Source organism: Labeo rohita, chromosome 22 (assembly GCF_022985175.1).
Source record: "Labeo rohita strain BAU-BD-2019 chromosome 22, IGBB_LRoh.1.0, whole genome shotgun sequence".
In the NCBI taxonomy this organism is placed as follows: domain Eukaryota; kingdom Metazoa; phylum Chordata; class Actinopteri; order Cypriniformes; family Cyprinidae; genus Labeo; species Labeo rohita.
In genome coordinates, this window is record NC_066890.1 from 31,026,611 (window position 1) to 31,048,064 (window position 21,454).

Sequence of the window (21,454 nt, forward strand, 5' to 3'; positions counted from 1 at the left end):
CCAGTTGGCAGATTCTCAAGTAACCGTGCCCAGCTAGATATAGCGAGAGGACCACAGGAGACTGTGCAAGTGGAGGAAACCATGGTAACGGAGCAAGTCAGGTCGCCGAGCCGACGGTGCCCGCAGACAGGTTGAAGGATGTAGGGAAGAAAAAGACTGAAAATAGGAGGCGCAGGTACACTCCTTCAGGCCCAATTAAAACCGCCGCATGGCTGAACTGGAGTTCGGCAGCAAATGAAGAAAGCGAATATTCAGCGTTAGTAACAGATGTGTTTGACCGTAGATTTGGTCCTGTGATTATTTCTGAAGTGTAATTTAACAGGCTAATTTAAGGCAATAAAACAACTGTGACAGCCATCTGGAGTAACGCAGGATGTATGCGGTGTGAAAACACTGAATCATATCCCTTGAATTAACTGTGGAATCAGTAAAACTTAAGGTTAGGGTGTTATCTTTTGCCAATTTGGAGTGTAATCTAATGACGAATATGCTTAGAATGCGAATTAAGTTTCACGCTTGACTGCTTTTCGGTGATTGCAGCATTCCAGAGCAGAGCGTTAAGATTATTTATGAGAAACGTTTGATTTTTAATGCTTTTTTAATGCAATTTTTGCAACTTGAAAGTCTCATGAGAAGTCATCATTTGTACGAGATGGCGAAATCATAAGAAACTGTGCTAAAAATAAGTATGACTAAAACGTACAACCCAAATCTAAACCTAAACAACAAAATCTTTTCTTTTCATAACTTAGTACAGCTTGGGTTTTTTTTTTAATGAGAAGCCATAATTCGAAAATGTATGAAAAAATTATGAGTAAAACATATAACCCAACCCTAAAACTTAGACTAACTTTGTAATATGATAAGTCATAATTCTAGGAAATTACTAAATTATTTGCAATTGTACGAATAAAATGTACAACTTAAACATGCAACTGAAACCTAAGCCTAACCTAAACTTTAGTCTAACTTAGTCTCAAGTCATAATTTGCACAAAATGGCAAAATCCTATTTAAAAAAGTGTAACTAAAACATTAAAACTAAACAACCAATTTTTTAAAAGTTCATTTCATTTGAAGTCATAATTTGTACTAGATGGTGAAATCATAAGAAACTGTACAAAAATAAGTATGACTAAAACTTACAACCCAAACCTAAACCTAAAGAATAAAATGTTTTCTTTTCATAACTTAGTCTAACTTAGTTTCATGAGAAGCCATAATTCAAAGAAGAAAAAAAAAGAAAAATGTATAAAAAAAAAAAAAATGAGTAAAACACACAAAACCAACCCTAAAACTTAGACTAGCTTAGTCTCATGATAAGTCATAATTCATGCAAAATGGCAAAATCCTTTTGCCGAAAATCCAAAACTGTACAAATAAAAAACTAAAACATGCAACCGAAACCTAAGCCTAACCTAAACTTCAGTCTAACTTAGACTCAAAAGAAGTGATAATTTGCACAAAATGGCAAAATCATACAAAAAAAATATGACATATAAACATATAAACTAAACCTAACCATATTTTTTTTGTAACTTCATCTCATTAGAAGTCATAATTCATTTGAGATTGCAAAATTGAAACTGTAAAAGAAACAGTATGAAAATAAGTATAACTAAAACATAAAACCCAAACCTAAGCCTAAACAATAAAATATTTTTCTTTTTATAGCTTAGTTTCTTGAGAAGCCATAATTTGAAGATTTTACAAAAAATATACGAAGTAAAACATACAACCCAAGCCTAAAACCAAAAAAAAGCCTTTTTTTTGCAACTTAGTCTCATGATAAGACATAATTCATATGAAATGGCAAAATCATTTCAAATTGTACGAATAAAATATACACCTAAAAACATGCAACTGAAACCTAAACTTTTTTTGTAAATTAGTCTAACTTAGTCTCACAAGAATTTGTACAAGATAACAGTCTCAACAGATGTCATAATTTACACAAAATGGCAAAATTATACAAAAAAATAAAAAATAAAATAATAAAAACTAAACCTAACCACAATTTTTTTGTAACTTCATCTCATTAGAAGTCCTAATTCATATGAGATTGTGAAATTGTATGTATGGAAAACTGTATGGAAAAAAAACCTAAACATGATTAATAAAATGTTTTATTTTCTTTACTTAGTATTAGTTTCATGAGAAGCCATAATTTAAAGATGGCAAAATCTTATGAAAACTCAAATTTCAAGTCTCTACGACTTACGGTTTGGTCTGCATGATCAGTTTTACATGGAGATCGCTGATCTGTGACCATTCTAACAATTAAAATAGGGTTTCAACACTCCGTGCTTGAACCCCTAAAAACTACACTGTGATATACAGTAGTGAATATGAAATAAAATTACTTATATCATGATATAACATTTTGCTCATACTGCCATACTTTGACATACAACCCAAACATCAACCAAAAATTGTAAAGTTGCACAATATCATACAATTTTCGCAATCTTATATGCATTATTGCGTTGTCACGAGAGTGTATTAGATTACATTGCTTAGTTATTTTCCAGAAAGAGAAACAGCACAAAGTCAGCTTAAAGAAATATGCAGTATATCTTCATTAAGATGCAGCCTCTCGTATTCTCAGGGGATGTGGTTTTATTTTTCAAAAAATGAACTGGAACACAGTGCTCTGAAAGGACTGTAGAACATAAATAAAGGACAGCAGGAGCAGCTTCTGCGCTTTCGCACAGACCTCAAGTGTTTCCTCAAGGAAATCGCAGATACATGACAAGCTAAGCAAGCCAATGCATTATAACTGACCCCAATCTGCCATCGTTGTTTATGCAGTGATACTAATATGCTCTTTCCCCGGGCTTGCTCAAACAACAAATGTGTCATTATGATGCAAAAGATCTCAAGCAGCAATATAATATGATGTGAGTGTCACAAAAACATGTCCAGCTCACATCTCACCCTTATAATCCAAAGAAAACCCACCTGTTTTTTGCATAATTTTTGCACTGGGACATGAATAGTATTTTATGCTCATTTATTTATGCATAATACAGTATTTGTTTTACTCTAAAATAGCTAAATAATACAAGGAACATTTTGTTTTCTTTTCGATTTTGCAGAAAAATGTCCTGGACATGTCTTTAAGGCTTTATTTAAATATTTTACAAGGTACACTGGTGTTTTGTGTGTTGACAAAGTGTCTCAAGCTGTGAAAATATCTCTCGAGGTGTTACTGAAACGAGGATCAACAATTGTTTCAATCATTCTGACCAATGGCGTCACTCTTGTCCTGACCCGGCCTGTCAACACGAGCCAATGAAAGTGCATCCTTTGAGAGTCTCTCTCAGGTGGCCTATCCTTGTTCTCTCCTCTTCCTTTTGCCCAGGACATCCATAAACTACACTGCAAATATGCCAGAGCATGAAGGCAGTGGTCCATGTCCTCATCTGGCTGCTCTGGGAATCACAATTCATCCTGAAAATAAGTCACGATGTTGACAACTGTCAACGTCATACTCCAGCTTTATTATGGCGATACAGCCATATGGCACACGGAGATGGTGTGCTCAGATGTTCACGATTTGCAATTTGAGTTTCCATCAAGAAAAACGCAATAAAACATCTCGGTTTAGACAGATTCATAGCTTGTTTACCTATTCTGAAGCCTTTCAAACAGGAAACAAGTACGGTACAAAGCCGCGCTGAATAAAAGCTTTGTTCCTCCTGCCTGGCATTCTGATGTTCCCCTGTTGAGAGCATCTCACAGGAAAACAAGCTCGCATTCATATTCCATCATCTGATTGCACTGTGCGCCCTGAGTCCAATTCATAACTTTTATAGACATCTTTAATGGAGATTAAACCAGCGCTGTTAGCAGGATGCCGTTTAGCTGAAGACAATTGAAGTCGGTATGAGAACATGAAATAATTTATGCTATTTAGACAGCAACGTTCAAGGCCCAGAATGGTTTTTGATATGATTTATGAGCATAAGTGCTTACATTAAAAATGGTAAGTTCACCCAGAAATGAAAATTCTATCATTAATTATTCAACCTCATGCTGTTCCAAACCTGTAAGACATTCATTTATTTTCAGAACACAAATTAAGATTTTGACAAATTTACACAACACAAACAGAACACAAATTTAATATCTTGACCCTGCAAAGACAACAAATTTTTTTTTTTTTTTGTTTAGTGATAGTTGTTCTTAAGTCCCTTGTTTGTCCTGACCAGTTAAACTGCCTGCTGTTCTTCATAAAAATCCTTCAGGTCCCACAATTTTTTTTTTCCAGCTTTTTTGTGTATTTGAACCCTTTCCAACAATGACTGTATGATTGTGAAATCCATCTCTCCACACCGAGGACAACTGAGGGACTCATATGCAACTATTACAGAAGGTTCAAACGTTCACTGATGCTTCAAAACATGACGCCGTAAGAGCCAGGGGGGTGAAAACCTTTGGAATTTGAAGATCAGAGTAAATGTAACTTATTTTGTCTTCTGGGAAGCATGTACTAAATGGGAAAAAAAGAAAAAAATGTAGATCTTCATTCTGTTCAAAAGTTTTCACCCCCGGCTCTTAATGCATCCTGTTTTCTTCTGGAGCATCAGTAAGCATTTGAACCTTCTGTAATAGTTGCGTATGAGTCTCTCAATTGTCCTCAGTGTGAAAAGATGCATCTCAAAATCATACAGTCATTGTTGGAAAGGGTTCAAATACACAAAAATGCTGAAAAACCAAAGAATTTGTGGGACATGAAGGATTTTTCTGAAGAACAACAGGCAGTTTAACTGTTCAGGACAAACAAGGGACTCATGGACAACTATCACTAAACAAAAAACAGCACAGCTGTGGATCATTCAGGTCATGAAGTATTAAGAATCAAGTGTATGTAAACTTTTAAACAGGGTCGTTTTTATAAATTCAACTATTTCTCTTATGGACTATATGTAAACATTTTTATGTGAAATATCTTATTCAGGACAGTAGTAAATAAAAATATAACATGCATTTTGTATGATCCCTCTTATTTTGGTAAAATAACTAACATTTTACAGATGTATGTAAACGTTTGACTTAAACTATACATACATTACAGAAACAGTTTGGATATTTAAGACTGGCACATTCATTTCGAGACGTGCAGCAGAGATTTTAATTTGCAGCATTTCAAATTAACCGAGAGCTACGCTGATATACTTTGCAGTGAGGAACAGTGATTAAAAAAATAATTAACAACACCTCTAACTAGGACGGGAATAGAAAAAGCATGCATAATTGAAGAGAAAATCAAATCCTACAGACAGAGAAGCAAAAAACGTCCAGACAGAGCAGAAAGGATATGACTAAAACTGAAGAATGATGATATCAGTGGGAGACTGACAAGGAATGAATAAAAGAAAGAAAGAGGTGGGAATGCAAGAGAACATTATTATTCGTTCAGGTTCCCCTACGTAACATCATTACAAAATATCAAATTGAATTATCAAAGAAAGACGGAAAATGTAAGGATGAAACCACAAGAAGCGCATTTCATGGAAAGATGATGTTCTGCACAGTTTTGAATACATTTAGGAAGTCACTTTGGTCTCATTAAACTGTGCAAAGCAATAAACAAGAATTGCAGTTTGTTCATTCGAGCAAAACTAAAGAGTAATAATATCCTAAAGGTCGTGGAGTGAGGCATCTTGTCATTTTTATGAGATAGAAGTACTGCTGCCAACCTTATTTACTACTGTTTTTTTTCTTCAGAGGCTTCCAGTAAAAAAAAAACAAGATGTAGCTGTTGGCTCATACAAGAACAATGAGTCCATTTTTCTTAAATCTGGAATTTTTACACACAGAGGGAGTTAAAAATGGCTGCCCGGGGCTGGCAAATCCCTGCTATGTTCCTTGTGTTCTGTCTTTTTTCCTATTGCTGGAACTTCACTGAAGAGAGTCATTATGGAAAATGTGTGTTGTGTGGGAGAGCACAAGCAAGCCAGGCGCCAAGATTTTGCTGCCTAAACCTGCCGTAATTAACGCAAACAGAAATGGATATTACTACTATCATCGACACCTTCCAGTTCTGGATTTGCATGTTGCTGATTTTAATCAGCATGGTCAGCTAGTACAACTACGTTGTAAAATCACTTTGTTAAAAATTATTACGCTATTCTACAGCATTAAAACAACACATTTTTGCAGTGTTGTAGAAAGGCTGTAAAAACGTTTTATGGCCTTCATTACCATATCCAACTAGTAATTTGTACTTTTAAAGTATTGCTTCACTTCCAGAACAAAAAATTCCTCATAATTTACTTCATGTCATCCAAGATGTCCATGTCTTTCTTTATTCAGTCAGAAAAAATTAAGGTTTTTGAGGAAAACATTCCAGGACTTTTCTCCATATAGTGGCCAACAGCTTGAAGATCCAAATTGCAGTTTCAGTGCAGCTTTAAAGGGCTCTACATGATCCCAGCCAAGGAATAAGGGTCTTTTCCAACAAACTAATCGGGAAAAAAATACACTTTTTAACCACAAATGCTCATTTTGAGCTTGCTCTGCAATGCACATCCTGGACTTCACGCATTACGTAATCACGTTGGAAAATCACGCATGGTTAGTTCTTTGTATCATTCGGTTCAAAAAGGTAGGTTAGAGCGAAAAATTCCATCTCATTTTCTCTTCCAACTTCAAAATTGTCTGACATTATTGTTTTACCTTTTTGTTGTAAAAGGCGTTTGACTTTCTTTGCACATTTGCTTTGTAAACGCTGGGTCGGTACTTCAGCCAACATCATACGTGCATGATTACGTAACACATTAGGTTGAGCTAGTGCAAGATGAGCATTTGTGGTTAAAAAGTATTACATTTTTTATTTTATTTAGAAAAAGGCCAATTGTTTTGCTGAACAGCGTAGAGCCCTTTGAAGCTGCATTGAAACTGCAGTTTGGACCTTCAAACCATTGGCCACCATAGAAGTCCACTATATGGAGAAAGATCCTGGAATGTTTTCCTCAAACATTTCCTCTGTAACAAGCCTTTTGATAGGAAAGGATGATGAATACAAAAAAAAAAAGCGCATACAAAAATTTTGGACTTGGTGTGCAATGACCTCGACTTTTAAGTTTGGTTTAGTACAACCAAAATACAACGTTAAATACTCTGATTTAGTTTAATAATAACAATAATAATAATAAAAAGTCTTTGTAAGCTTTGTTTTCACATTTATAAAAAAATGTTCCACAAGTGTTGTAAATTAGCCAGTATTTATTTTTCCTCGATATGTACACTACCAGTCAAAAACAGTAAGATTTTTAATGTTTTTTTTAAAGAAGTCTCTTAGAAGTACAGCAAAAACAGTATAATTTTGAAATATTTTTACTATTTAAAATAACTGCTTTCTATTTCAATAGATTCCTGTCATTTCAAAGCTTTTTTTTACTGAATTTTTAGTAATGATGCTGAAAATGTAACTTTGATTACAGGAATAAATTACATTTATTTTAAAATATATTCAAATAGAAAGCAGTTATTTTAAATAGTAAAGATATTTCACAACATTACTGGTTTTGCTGTATTTTGGATCAAATAAATGCAGGCTTGGTAAGCAGACTTCTTTAAAATAAAAGGTTAAAAATCGTACTGTTCAAAAACTTTTGACTGGTAGTGCAGCTGCAGTTCAGCCTGGTTATTGTAGTATAGAATCATGTTATATTGACGTATTAAAACAATGTTTCTGAAATCTTTCCTTTTTAATTTACTTTTAAGTGTTATTTACTACAACCAACATGCAATGTTAAATGCTGCACTGGTCAGCGGTGATGAATAGATCAATGACATCTGCTTCTAGACTTCCAGCAGGGTCAAATAAATATACTCCTTCCAACACCAGGGCTGCCGAAGGCCGCCACATGTTGATTGTTGACTGTGATTAGCAAGAGCGCTAATCAGCCGAGCACTAGCGGCCTCGAGAGCAGGTCTCCTTTCACCCTCAGTCACGGTCATTCAGATCACAAGACAACAAACTGCCTTGGGCTGATTCACATAAAAAAAAATGCAGATGATGAGCTTTAAATGCTTGGTAAAGGTCAGCGATTTCTCCTCTAAGAGCCTTTTTGTTCTGGCGTTAGAAAAAAATACACTTAATAAGACAGGCAGACATGTGTTAACCCAACAGCACTTTTCATCTTTTCACAGATGAACTGTTTTCAATGGCAAATTCAACGTAATTTGTCTATATACTCAGAATCGTAATGAGAATTGTCTGTTCCCAGAAACCCTAAAGGCAGAAGTAAATGGAAGCAAACAAAGGAATTACTTAAAACATACCCAAAAAACAGGTACTTTGATTTCTCTAAAGTGACAACAGCGATTACGTGACTAAATACAGACACAACACTCCCCCATCTGCCATTGATCAGAAAAACAAACAGGTTGCCTCAGACTCACGCCATTGGTTGAGCAACAGTTGCTACGTCATGCTAGTCAGGACACTCAAACAAACAGTATTACGGCTGCATTCGAAGCTGCACACTTTCCTACTGCATAGTAGTCGAAAAACAGTATCGTAGTTTATCTGAATTTACAGTATTCATAAAACCAACCCAATCTCATGGCAATTTGTACGTATTTTACGAGTTCATATGAATTTGTAAAAATGACCCTGCCCCGAAACCTACCCGTCACTGGGGCCTAGACAAATTGTACAACGAGAGAGGTCGTACGATTTTGTACAAATTAGCCACCTCGTAAATATGTACGAATTGGCCGTGAGATAGCATTGCACAAAACGGTCTATGAAAATTATTCGGATTAGGGCTGCGCGGTATAAATTTCCTCGATGAACGATAACAAGAGTTTGATAAATGTTCGATACAATGTTCAACAAAAGAGTCATTTAAAGTACAAACTTAGTAGAGTAGATGCATTTACTCGCTGATGAGTATCAGTCACTCAACAACGCCGTGAGATCCAGTGTGAAGTGCTTGAATTCAGTGAAGAACACAAATGACTCGGTTTAAAGCCAGATGAAACAGGAGAAACACTGTGCGCAATGATACAGTCAGGTAACCTTTTAATCTAATCGCCATCATTTAACTGAATTAACTAAAGATTAACTGTAGTAGTGCTAACTACACAGTGGTATTGTGTCTGAAATGTGGGTATATTTGTGCCGAATGTTATTATGTTATTAATGTAGACATGCATTAAATGTATTGAAGGAGGAGTAATGGAATATAAAATTGCAGTATTTTTTTGTGATTAAACTAAAGCGTTTATGCATTTATACTGAATGTATTTAGACTGGTTTTCATACAAATACTTAGAAACCATATTACAATTTTACCATGGTATTGAGGTGCTATATTTGTGGTTTTAACTGTTATTGTCAGCTTTAAGAGCAATGGTTTATTAAAAAAAAAAAAAAAAACAGTCAGAATAATTAATTTCACCATATGAAAGGCTGCTACAATTTTTACAGATTTTGATAATGAACATAAATCTATATCTGCATCCTAACTTAAGCTACTATCAAATGTGCATTTCTAAAAGACAAATTTTTTTTTATTATTATTAATATTATCAGGCAACCCAAACCTTTTTCTTGATTTGAAACTCATGAAAACATGCAGAACTAAGAAATTATCTATCAAGATATTTATTTTGTTAAGGACAAATGACTGGAAAAAGTTTAAAGTATTCAAAAAGCATGAAGAGTTTGTTATGTTCTGACCATAAAGAATACTTAAAGCCACAATTAACCATCTGGTTTTTGCCACTTTTATACTGTAGCAAAAATCTGACTAAAAGAGAAATAAATAAATGTCTTTAAAAGAAAAAGAAATAATAAACATCGGACATTTATTGTGATAATTATGAATATCGACTGATATGAAAAAAATTATCGTGATCATTTTTTTGGCCATATCACCCAGATCTAAATCAAATTACCTATTTCCGGCAAGATTCTGAAGTGTGCAAACAATGGACATTTTACTCTCCCATGAGGCCACAGGAGAAAATCTGTGAATGGCGACGTAAATGACACTGGTTGGTAGATTTAAAAATGTAAAAGCAACTAATGTATTTCATCATTTATAGGTGATTTCAGAAAGGTTAGCAACAACAAGCTAGCTTTGAAAGCACAGGATCCCACACTCTGGGCAAATCACTCACCAAAGCCACGTCTCTTTTGAAACACATGACCGTGCAAGCGATTAGTCGACTAATCGGACGTTTATTAATAAACCATTTAAATCATAATTATCTTTAATTGCCTACATAGCCTAATAAGCACTCAAGCGCACACAAAGTTTGCCAAAGCACACCTGCAGAAGTAATGATTATGAATGTGTCTGGGAAAAACAGTAAAGAGGCTGCATTAACATTTCCGTAATTTATTGATAAACTAGTGCTTTCTTTGTTTTTGGCTTAAGAGATGAAATCGGCGACACTGACTCATCATCTTCACAGCGGTAGATGCGCCCGTGTGCACATTTCCATCTGAATTGGTTCATTTGAAAGTAGAAATTTCAGTCTCTATAGATGTATTTTTCATGTCTGTATACGGATTCCGCGTATACACAGTTTTGGTTCATTTTTTCGAAGCGCTCAAGTTCACAGAGACAGAGACAGCAGAAAGTGCATTCTGTTTGCTTTCATTATTTTACAAAAGTGCAATGTTTTGTTGATATTGTGAGTGCACTCAAATAAACGTAGAGTCTTTACAGATTCGAAGATGTATTACTTTTATCTGTATGACCAAAAATGACTGAGTATTTTAAGAGCAATTGACCGCAGAGCTGCCTCCATCTGTCATGCAGTGAGCGTGCTACTATTCAGCTTCCACACCTCACACAACTTAAAATTAATCTAACATTAGATTTAGTGACCATGTAAAGTTACGTACATAGCTACGTACATATTTCAGATGTTAAGCCATATTTGAGGTCAGTGAATGATATGCGAGCGTTTGGATGTCCTGCCCGATGTCCTGTTTTACCACATAAATCAGCCGTCCGTCACAGACTGCGTGACTTTGCCAGTTTCTGTGGATTTAAAAAAAAATTATGCAACTATGCAACTAATACAGTTTTGATTGACTACGCCTCTTCTCGTCGACTAACGTTTAGTTGACTTTTACAGGGCAGCCTTACTACAGAGTCACTAAAGGGACATGGTTAGCCGCTTGCTAGCAGTAGCCTGTGACATTACATTACACTACTGAAAGCACGGTGGCGAATGATTTGCAGATCTTGAGCACCACTGACAAAAACCTAATCTTGTAAAATGTGTGGTAAGTACTGCCGCTCCTAGGGCCCTATGAAATCCATTTTATTTTTCTCAAATTCCGTTTTTTTTTTCCAAATTCATTTTTTTCCATTTGAATTTTTCTGGATTCTGTTTTTTCCCGTTTTAATTTTTCTCAACTCCTTTTTAATGGTTAAATTAATCTGTATTATTTAAAGAGCATGTCTAATTAATTCAAATCATGAAACTTATACAATTTCACATCAATTTAATAAAGGTTTAACAAAAATTACATGATTAGGGCCCTATGAAATGTTTTATTTTTTCTCACCATATCTTTTATTGTTATCAAATTCTGTAATTATTTGAACGCATACTTAATTCATTCAAATTAATTATTGAAAATTAAGCAAACTTTTTTTTTGGCTAAAAAGGGGAATTTACTATTAAAATTAAAACATGGAAGAAATGTTGTGTGATTAGACCCTAAAAAATAATGTTTGTTTAATTTTAGTAGTAGTAGTAGTAATAGTAGTAATATATTTCTGACACATTGTCTTCAAGTTAAACCAGACTTTTATTTTGACAGGTTACTGTGTCTACCTTTACATTTCTATGTGTACATGACATGACGCTAGTTTTCCTAAAATGGACGGTCAAATGCTGAAATCACCACAAGCGTCATGCGCGCTTCAGTGTGTGTAGTAAACAAAACCGCTCGTCTGCTACATTCATTAAAAGAACATGCAGGATTCACATTTAAATGGTATTTTTACGGCATAATATTTACAGAAACTAGTCCATATTGCGATAATGTAATGATCTACTTTTGATTAATTCATTCAAACTTTGACAAATTCCGTGACATTCCGCGTTACTCAGTAAATTCCATTTTTATGACTGGATTCCGCGATTCCATCCGCGTTTTCTGCATCGCAGAATGGCAAGAGAAACCATTTAAATATATTTTTTCCTCCCATCTCGTATTTATTCCCTTCAGGGGTTCTGTAGTAGTACACGGCATTTCCTTTCCAAACATGGTATTCGGATTCGAGCAGATCCCTACAAAATGACCCGGTCTCATGGTCTCCCAGCATCCTGACATCAGCAAACAGCACCTTATCCTGAGAATGACTCACAGCTAAATTGATTAAATTAGATAATGTAATAAATGTAGCCATGTATTACAACAAAAACAACATTTGAGAGCTATAAACCAAGTATGTTCATGGAGCAGATGAGGACATGGGCCAAATTATAACTCCCGGTTTCTAGACTGTCAGCTTTTGCCAAAGCATAATGGCTTTGTAATAAGCCCAACCGAGCGAGACGGTGAACCCAATTACGCTGTCTCTGGCGAAACAAAAAGGGACAATTTAAGACAAGCATGGCGGCAAAAAAAAGCTAAAATGTTGGCCATCCGCATCCATCAAACTTTACAAAGAGCTTGAGCTGGAGCAGAACAGTCCGGATGTTTAATCTGGACGAGGCTGCGGGACTTCGTTCTGTCTGACGAAATTCAACATATAATTAATAGAGCTCAAGCACATATTCACGTTCGCTCAGTACGTGACTGGTCAAACTGTTCCTTTCTCATCCCTCATTCTCTCAGAAACTGCCATCCTGTCAAATATGTATGTTGACTTCATAGGAATATGTTGCAGTCCCACTGTTTCTATGGTGACTTGGCCATATATCAGTCCCTGACTCGCAGCTGTTCTCCGCTAATGGAAATTGTACCATGTGCTCAGGAAAACAGCTCCTATCGATTCTTGCTGATGGTCCCCCACTACATCCATGCGTCACGCCTCACCGATTATACATCACATACCTGATGCGTTTCCTGCGTGATTACCTCTCAAGTTGCAAAATTACCCGTACCCCCTTCTAGTGCGCTTTTTCCACCCTGCTGGAATGTGGGCCAGTTTTCAGGAAAATGAAACACAAAGGAGAAGGTCTCAACATGAAATGCCTTTCCTTGCTTTCATAATCTGACGTACTTCTGAGTAAAACATGGCATTTAATGAGATCAATGAAAGTAGGGCATTCCTGCAAGATCTTTGAATTTTTATGAAGCAGAAATGAAACAATTTTCTAAATAAAGCAAAGAGGCAAAGGACAAAAATGAAGGACGATGACTCAAGGACATCTCAATCAAGCACCGTTTCCCAGTTACTTGAGGACCATGCGCCTGCATGGACAAAGGTGCTTTCCTCATAAACAAACCCTCCTCCCCCATCTTCAACATCTCACCTAGTCTATCAGAAATAGAGGCACTTCATTACGCAGCAGCTTGGCAGTGAAGACACTCATTAAACACATCAGGGGGGAGAAAAACGAAACACTGTCAATCTTATCCAGCAGCCTCCCCCTTCACAGCCCCAAACGCAAGCAGTGATGAAACTCATTACATGCGTCAAAAGGAGAAAAAGAAATACTGTCAGTCTCATTCAACGCCTTGACTGAGGAAAAAAAAAAAAAATCAACCGAACTTTACCTTTAAATTGATGTGATATGGAGAGATTTGCATCTGATAAGCTATGATTATAATAGAGATTTGATTTGACAAAGAAACATCGAAAGCAGCTAGTCAAAATTAGTAAAACTGAACTGGTTGTGTTTTGCCTGTGACGTATACTTTAATCTGCCCTCTTCATAGCTTAATAAATGAGGCTCCATATGCACTGACTAAGGTGGAATAGCTCTCAGATTGTGCTGAAATAAAACAAACATTAAAATCCTGCTCACAAAAAAGAAAAACAAGCAATTTATCAGCCACTATGCCCTTTCAGTGTCTTAATAATCAAAAAATGGATGTATTTAACTCTGCTCTTAGAGGTATTTACACTTATGAATCATTTTTATCTTGAACTACAGTCAACTTGAAATCAAAACAGACTGTATTTACTTTAATAATACATCTGGTCTTATTGTGGACGATTCACTCTACATTATTTCACAGGTTTGTTTTCGCTCTCTTCTATCCATCTTTTTCCTGAGTAACTGATGAGCACTACCATGATGGATTATAACTTCAGTTTGAGTGCCCTCGTGTTCCGGTCTCCATAGAAATCCATGTTAAAGCAGGGTAAAAAAAAAGATCGACTAAATTAATTAAACAGAAACTTTATCAGTACAACTAAATATAAAAACGTAAGCAGGGTTAAGCTGTGCTGTTGTTGGCTGCCACAGTAACAGCAATTAGCTTAAGGAATTCTTGAGAAAGTTTTGCAAACTAGCATATCTTGTCAGACGCTGTATGTCTTGCATAAACAATTACAAAAGAAATCGAGCGTGGCTTGTGTTAAAATACTGTGTGAAATAATAAAATAATGTACATTCTTATCATTTTGTGGACAAAATCCCGCAAACTTCGCCCCGATCGGAACTGTATCTGTTTTCAACGCAGCTAACCTTATCGCTTCTTGTCATTTTTCTACTCATTAAACTATGACAGGTGAGTTACTGCAAAAAGACGGTCATTGCGACACTGTAAAGAAATTAATTTACCCATTGAATAGTGCCATTAAATGTCAGTACGAATATCAATACGATGTAATAGAAGAATAACGTACACATATATTAATTGCATATATATGGCATATATTTAATTTTCCTGAAATAATTTGTATTCTTCATATTACTTGTATGACTGGGTATTCAAAAATAATTATTAAATAGGTCCCAATTAAAATGTACTCGCAGAGTAAGATCTGGGGGTCGAACATTAGGACACGCAAAGTGAATCGCGCACATGACTGGACAGAAAGTGAGGCTTTTACGAAAGGGATTCCTACGTTAACAAGCCTCGAATCGAGGCTTCATCTGGCATGTTCTTTAACACAAACTCTGATGTCTCGGTTCAAATATCATTTCACTAGTTGACAGTCATTCAAGATTTAGCGATCCAAACTTGCAAATGATGTGGGAACACAAATTCGAAAAGCATATGTTGTGCATATAAGAACGTAATGGCTTCTCTCATAAAGATATGCATCTCTACAAAGTAAACAATGGTCTAAAAAACACTTCGCTAATTAGCACACAAATACCATTGGTATACTACGTCCGCCGCCTCACCGGAAGTTGTACCCACGTTCTTTTTTACAGTAGTGCCCCCCGGAAACTTGTGGATAGGTTTAACGTTGAAATTATGCTTCTAGAAACACCAGAGACCGAAAATGTAAAACACCGTTACAGTCAGGAGAGACGCATTTAGGAAAAAGGTGGATAAATCTTTACAACTTGCTCAGTTTTTAAACAACTATTCTTTTCGGCTGACGTCACCAAGTCCTCCGCACCATGTATGAAGCGCAACGCAGTTCAGCTGATTAGCAATTCTTTATATTCGTGCAAACACCAAGCGCGAATATGTTTAATGTGACGCAATCCAGCAAAAAACGCCCTGTTTGTGCAGAAAGACGTTGATGGTTGATTGGAGAGTAAGTAAGAACACATATCTCGTAGTTTCACGACTTCCGTGATGCTTCCCCTGGTGAAAAAAACAGCATATGCTGGTAGGTATGTTTTGATGCTGGGATGCTGGTTAGGTATGTTTTGATGCTGGTTTAAGCTGGTCCTTAGCTGGTTTATGCTGGTCCTTTGCTGGTTCATGCTGGTCCTTGACCAGCAACATGACCAGCAAAAACCAGCAAAGGACCATCTTAAACCAGCATCAGAACCTACCTAACCAGCATATGCTGGTTTTTTCACCAGGGTCAGCAGAGGATATTTTTGTTTTTTGTTTTTCCGTGTAGAATTCGATGGATTTCTCATATAATATCCGACAACAAACGCCCAGTCTCTATATGGTGTTTAAGCTATTTCAAGAGCAATATACCTCAGTATGAGTATAGCGGAAATAGAAATAAGCGACCGTTAAAACAATAACACGAGCAACAAGTGCAGTATCACACGAGTGCACTATACAGTTAAACAAATAAGAAGTTAATATTGTATTGTATATAATATTGTACTTTATAATCTAGTCTGTTTTAGCTCAGTTTTACCAACGAAAATATGACCTCAGTAAGCCACAGTAGAACTGTTGTGCCTTGTAAGTCTGCAAGCAAAACACATTGGTGTTTCATTTCTGAATAAATCCGCGTTTGAATTAACCGGGTGAACTAGTGATTCATAAAGAGAGCAGTTTACTTACTTCTCGAATGAATCAGCCGTTTGAACGAATCGAATTTATGAATGACTCAACTTATGCAGTAAGACATTTAACGCCACCTATTGGCAGTTCTAGTTTCATCATATTTAACACAGTGGCACAATAATATTTTGGATTACACAATATAACATTAATATTTTGACAAAATTTCAAACGTATTCACCTTTTTGTTCCCAGAAGAGTGGGTGTGGCCATTTGTAAATTTTATGGGTCTGGCTTCTGGGTCTCATCCGCATCCAGCTATTTTTAGATGTACAAAACAGCTTGTTTTGCTGCTTGATATTGCAAATTAGTGTATCTTACCATTTTATTTTAACGTATTATCTTAATTATGAACACACTGGTTTGTAGTTACCATTTACTCCTAATGAACCGTAAGTCCCACCAATAGGCTTACTTCTGCGTTAAAGAAAAAGATGGCTATTTGAATAGCATACTATCATACTAATATGACTATTTCTAGCATATTTTGTAAAGTATCCTATGCTATTCCAAATTTCAATGCTGAGTATATTAATTTACTACATTTCAGAAGATTTTTGGCTCTTAGGCTCCGTCCTGACCTGTGGCCCAGTGGTTACATTGAATAATTGTGTTTATGTGAGCTCAAGATTTTGAGTCTAGCTGGATCACGTTTGATAAATCAGGATTGATGGCGCATCAGACAATTTCTGGCATCAAAGCTGAAGCACCAGATGGCGTGTGACAGTGTTTTGCTTGATCAGCTGTGAACAATGACAGCGGACACCTCTATGATCTTGTAAATCGATGGATCATTAGACATCAATACACAAGGACCCAAAAGGGTCAGCGAATATTCCAGCCGATCACACTTGTATCACACCGCAACACCTAGCAAAAGCACACACACCTCTTTTGCACTCTTGACAACTGAGTAAATTGAGATTTCACCTCCATAATCTAACTTTAATGGGCACCGCCATTAGAACTAATACATTGCCTGGTAACAAACCACAAATCATGCAGGCTGCTCCATTATTGTATTTGAAGTCTCGGCCTATAAATAAACCTCAACGCCCAGCAGAAACTAAACAGAGCTGTACACGACTGTGGAGAACAATAACAGGCCGGACACGCAATCAGGTAGAGGTTCCACATCATAATAGCACCTGTTAACTGCTATCCAGCAACTTTTTCTTCATGATGCAACTGTTGAGTTAAAAGCGTGCAATTCTGAATAAAGAAGTGACAAGTTTAACAAACAATATGTGAGTAAAACTAGACGTCAGCATTCCATTTAATCTCGATGTAAGGTGCTAGTGAAGGAACCCTTGCAAGTAGGTGGTTTGAAATCTGTCATGTTTTGAGCCAATCATCTGCCATGTGACTAATCATTTTGAAACAGGAAATTATGTCATGACAGTGCTAACTGATTGAATCGCACCAAAAAACATAGCGACTATTCTGAGCTGTGTGATGTCAAAAGCAGCAAAGAAAAATGTAGTTGTTTTTTACAATAGAAAAGCCATGAAAGATTTATGTTATTTAAAGAATCCACATCATTTTATACATAATTTGGATTATGGGGGGCGCTATTAGTTTGATGATGTGAAATGGTTGCACTCAGTGAGCTACTGGCAATACCTGTTGCTATTTGGAAAATAAAATACCGATAGAATGACCACAACTAGTCTAAACGCCCCTGGAAATCGAGTGAAATCCATGCTGAGAAACTCCTTCAGTGTCTGTGGTGTCATGACAAACGTTGGCATGTTTACATCCTGCCAGGATGGCATCTAGCATTTCTTGTCTCTGTCGTTTGTAAGCTCTTTCAGTAGCTGTGGTCGACTAAAAGCCTCAAAGGCATCAGGGCTAAAGTTGAGAGAACAAAGACACAGGTTTCTAGGAAGTTTTATTCGTCCACAGACATGTTCCCATTATTTTCCCTTCTTCTTATAGCTAGCAAAAGCCATGAAGACTTACATCACTTCTCTTGTTGACCTTCGTCTGAAAATTAAAAGCAAAAGCCGCACAATGTGGCATCGTATCAGTATTTTATTTTCTGAGTTGTGTATTCTCAGTTGTGTTGTTGTAAAAATAGTGCAACCATTTCATGTCATCAAAATAACGGTGCCCCCATAGTCCAAATTTTTTTTAAATAACGTAAATCTTTCATTAATTTTTTTGCCCCTTGAAACGAAAATTACAACCAAACTCGCACAACGTGGCATCGTATCATTATTTTATTTTAAGAGTTGTGCATTCCAAGTTGTGTTGTGGTAAAAATAGCAACAGGTAGCGCCAGTAGCTCACCAAGTGCAACCATTTCACAAAACCGATATAATGGCGCCCCCTATAGTTCAAAATATGTATAAAACAATGTGGATTTTTTAAATAACATAAATCTTTCATGGATTTTTGTTGCCCTTTCGACTGAAAATTACAACCAAAACCCACACAATGTGGCATTGTATCAGTATTTTACTTTCTAAGTTGTGTTGTGGTAAAAATAGTAACAGGTAGCAGCAGTAGCTCAGTAGTGCAACCATTTAACGTCATCGAAATTTATTTTTTAAATAACGTAAATCTTTTATGGGGTTTTGTTGCCTTTATCCAATGAAAATTATAACCAAAACCCGCACAATGTGGCATTGTATCAGTATTTTATTTTCCAAGTTGTATTGTGCTAAAAATAGCAACAGGTAGCACCAGCAGCTCACTGAGTGCAACCAATTCACGTTATATAATGGTGCCCCCCATAGTCCAAAATATGTATACAACAATCTGGATTTTTTAAATAACATAAATCGCCAGTGACTCACAGAGTTTAACCATTTCACATCATAATAAAAAAATAATGGCGCCCCCATAGTCCAAAATATAACATGGATTTTTGTTGCACTTTCGACTGAAAACTACAACCAAAACCCACACAATGTGGCATTGTATTAGTAATTTATTTTCTAAGTTGAGTATTTCGAGTTGTATTGCAATAAAAATAGCAACAAGTAACACCAGTGACTCACAGAGTGCAACCATTTGCCATCATCGAAATATTGGCGCCCCCATAGTACAAAATGTAACACAATGTGGATTTTTTTAAATAACGTAAATCTTTCATTGATTTTTGTTGCCTTTTCAAATGAAAATCACAACCAAAACCTGCACAACGTGGCATCATATCAGTATTTTATTTTCAGAGTTGTGCATTCCAAGTTGTGTTGCGGTAAAAATAGCAACAGGTAGCGGCAGTAGCTGACCGAGTGCAACCATTTCACGTTATTGAAATAATGGCGCCCCCAAAATCCACACAACATGGCATTGTATCAGCATTTTATTTTCAAAGTTATGAGTCGTATTGCAGTAAAATAGCAACAGGTAGCAGCAGTAGCTGACCGAGTGCAAACATTTCACGTCATTGATAATGGCACCCCCTATAGTCCAAAATATGTATAACACAATGTGGATATCTTAAAAAATTTACTACATATTTCAATAAGAGACATCACTTATGTTATACTAAGCCTTAATACAGGGGTTCATTTTAAGCATATTTAATGTAATATAATGAAACATTAGCGATTTATCCACCTTATTTTGCAAACTTGGCAGTTTTGTCATTTACTGCGCTTTGTTATTCTTAGTTATTTACAGCTAATGATTTGAAAGCCTCGCCCATTCACAAAAAAAAAACAGCTTACTTCTGCTTTGAAATTAGTGGACACTCTATGTAGCTTGCAAAATATTTCATGTAAATGCTAGTTTTATGGAGAAAGATCCTGACGACTCGAAAATCCAATTTTGCAACCCAGTGTTGTCCATCTTGGTTTCGACGTCAATACCCGGCGTCAATAAAAGGACACAGGGGCCATTAGCACGTACGAATCCCAGGATACACAGTACGAATCCACAAATCAATCTGTTTAAAAAACGATAATAGAAAAGCCAATTGTTTGCGTTCACACTATGTGGTTTCCACGCAAAAACAACATTATTAGCAATGAGGGTTTTAAGTTACAGCAGGAACATTAATCTCCCCTGAATCCACGCTGTTAAACCTCAAATCCCTAAATCCTATTATTCCATCCTCCCTTAAAGTGTATAATTTGCCTCGTCTCCTGCCGACCACAGTATTTTAAACGCCGTGGGCTGGTGTGAAAAGCTTCAAGGGCCTCTCTTGCCAGGAAAGCCCAGTATGGAAAGCAAACCTTGTGCCGCTCGGGCTTCTGATCAAAACACCATTTGTTCTGTGTCATTTTTGAAATATACTCTCTGGTTACATCAGCTAAGATCTAAACCTCACAAGAACACGAGGCAGTTTCTCAGACGTTAAGACTGAAATGACACCTTTATATACTGATAATGCTTTAGAAAGCAATTGTAACATTTCACTCAGATCAGGAACAGACGACCTCCCGCTTCTTTAAAGAGCAAATCACTGGCCAGGATGTTGCCATCACAACGTCCAGCAGCCAAAATGTCACATCACCTTTGTCGACATGCCTAAATCACCAACAAACTGCTGTGGAGACTGCAGAAGTGAACCGTTCCATCCACCTGTTCGCCCACATTTCCAGATTATTAAAGCCTGTTGATCATAATCAACGTGCCTTGTTTTTGTAAACAGGAAAGCTGGGAGGAAATTAAGTTAGATGCATTTTCTTTAGGCAGCCTGGGATATTACATCCATCCTTCTGTGTCACAAATCACATTTACGTAAAAGTTAATTCTTAAAAGGATGGTGGAAATATTACTCACCCTTACTAGGATCCCTATTAAGATGTATTTAAACACAAACCTGTCTTAAAAGGTTCTGTATGTCACATTATGAAAAACAAAAAAAAGAAAGAGAAAAAAAGAGCATACCTGAGATAACGCAGTGGCTCTATGGTCTCAGGTTCTTTCTCGTTGGAGCTGTGGTTCATCTTGATTGATTCAGCCGCGCTTATCTCTAGCAACAGTCACCCTCTTATTGCTCTTTCTTTTCTCACTGTGTGCCCTGCTTCTGTCTGCTGGCTTACTGGCTGATAAACCCAAGCTCCACGCGTAGATCAGCTACTCTTGCTGGAAGTGTCAGCCAATTAAGAGGCAGGGAGACACC

At 36.4% G+C, this 21,454-nt stretch overlaps 1 protein-coding gene across 1 annotated transcript in view; it reads right to left on the reverse strand.

Annotated features, from left to right (window-relative positions):
• Nucleotides 1-21,412, reverse strand: part of yjefn3 (YjeF N-terminal domain containing 3) — a 46,636-nt gene extending 25,224 nt beyond the window's left edge. The window contains exon 1 of the mRNA XM_051095293.1: nt 21,220-21,412. Within this exon, the coding sequence (XP_050951250.1) occupies nt 21,220-21,278 (59 nt within the window). The 5' untranslated portion in view covers nt 21,279-21,412. The remainder of the gene's footprint in view (nt 1-21,219) is intronic.
• Nucleotides 21,413-21,454: the final 42 nt, after the last annotated feature.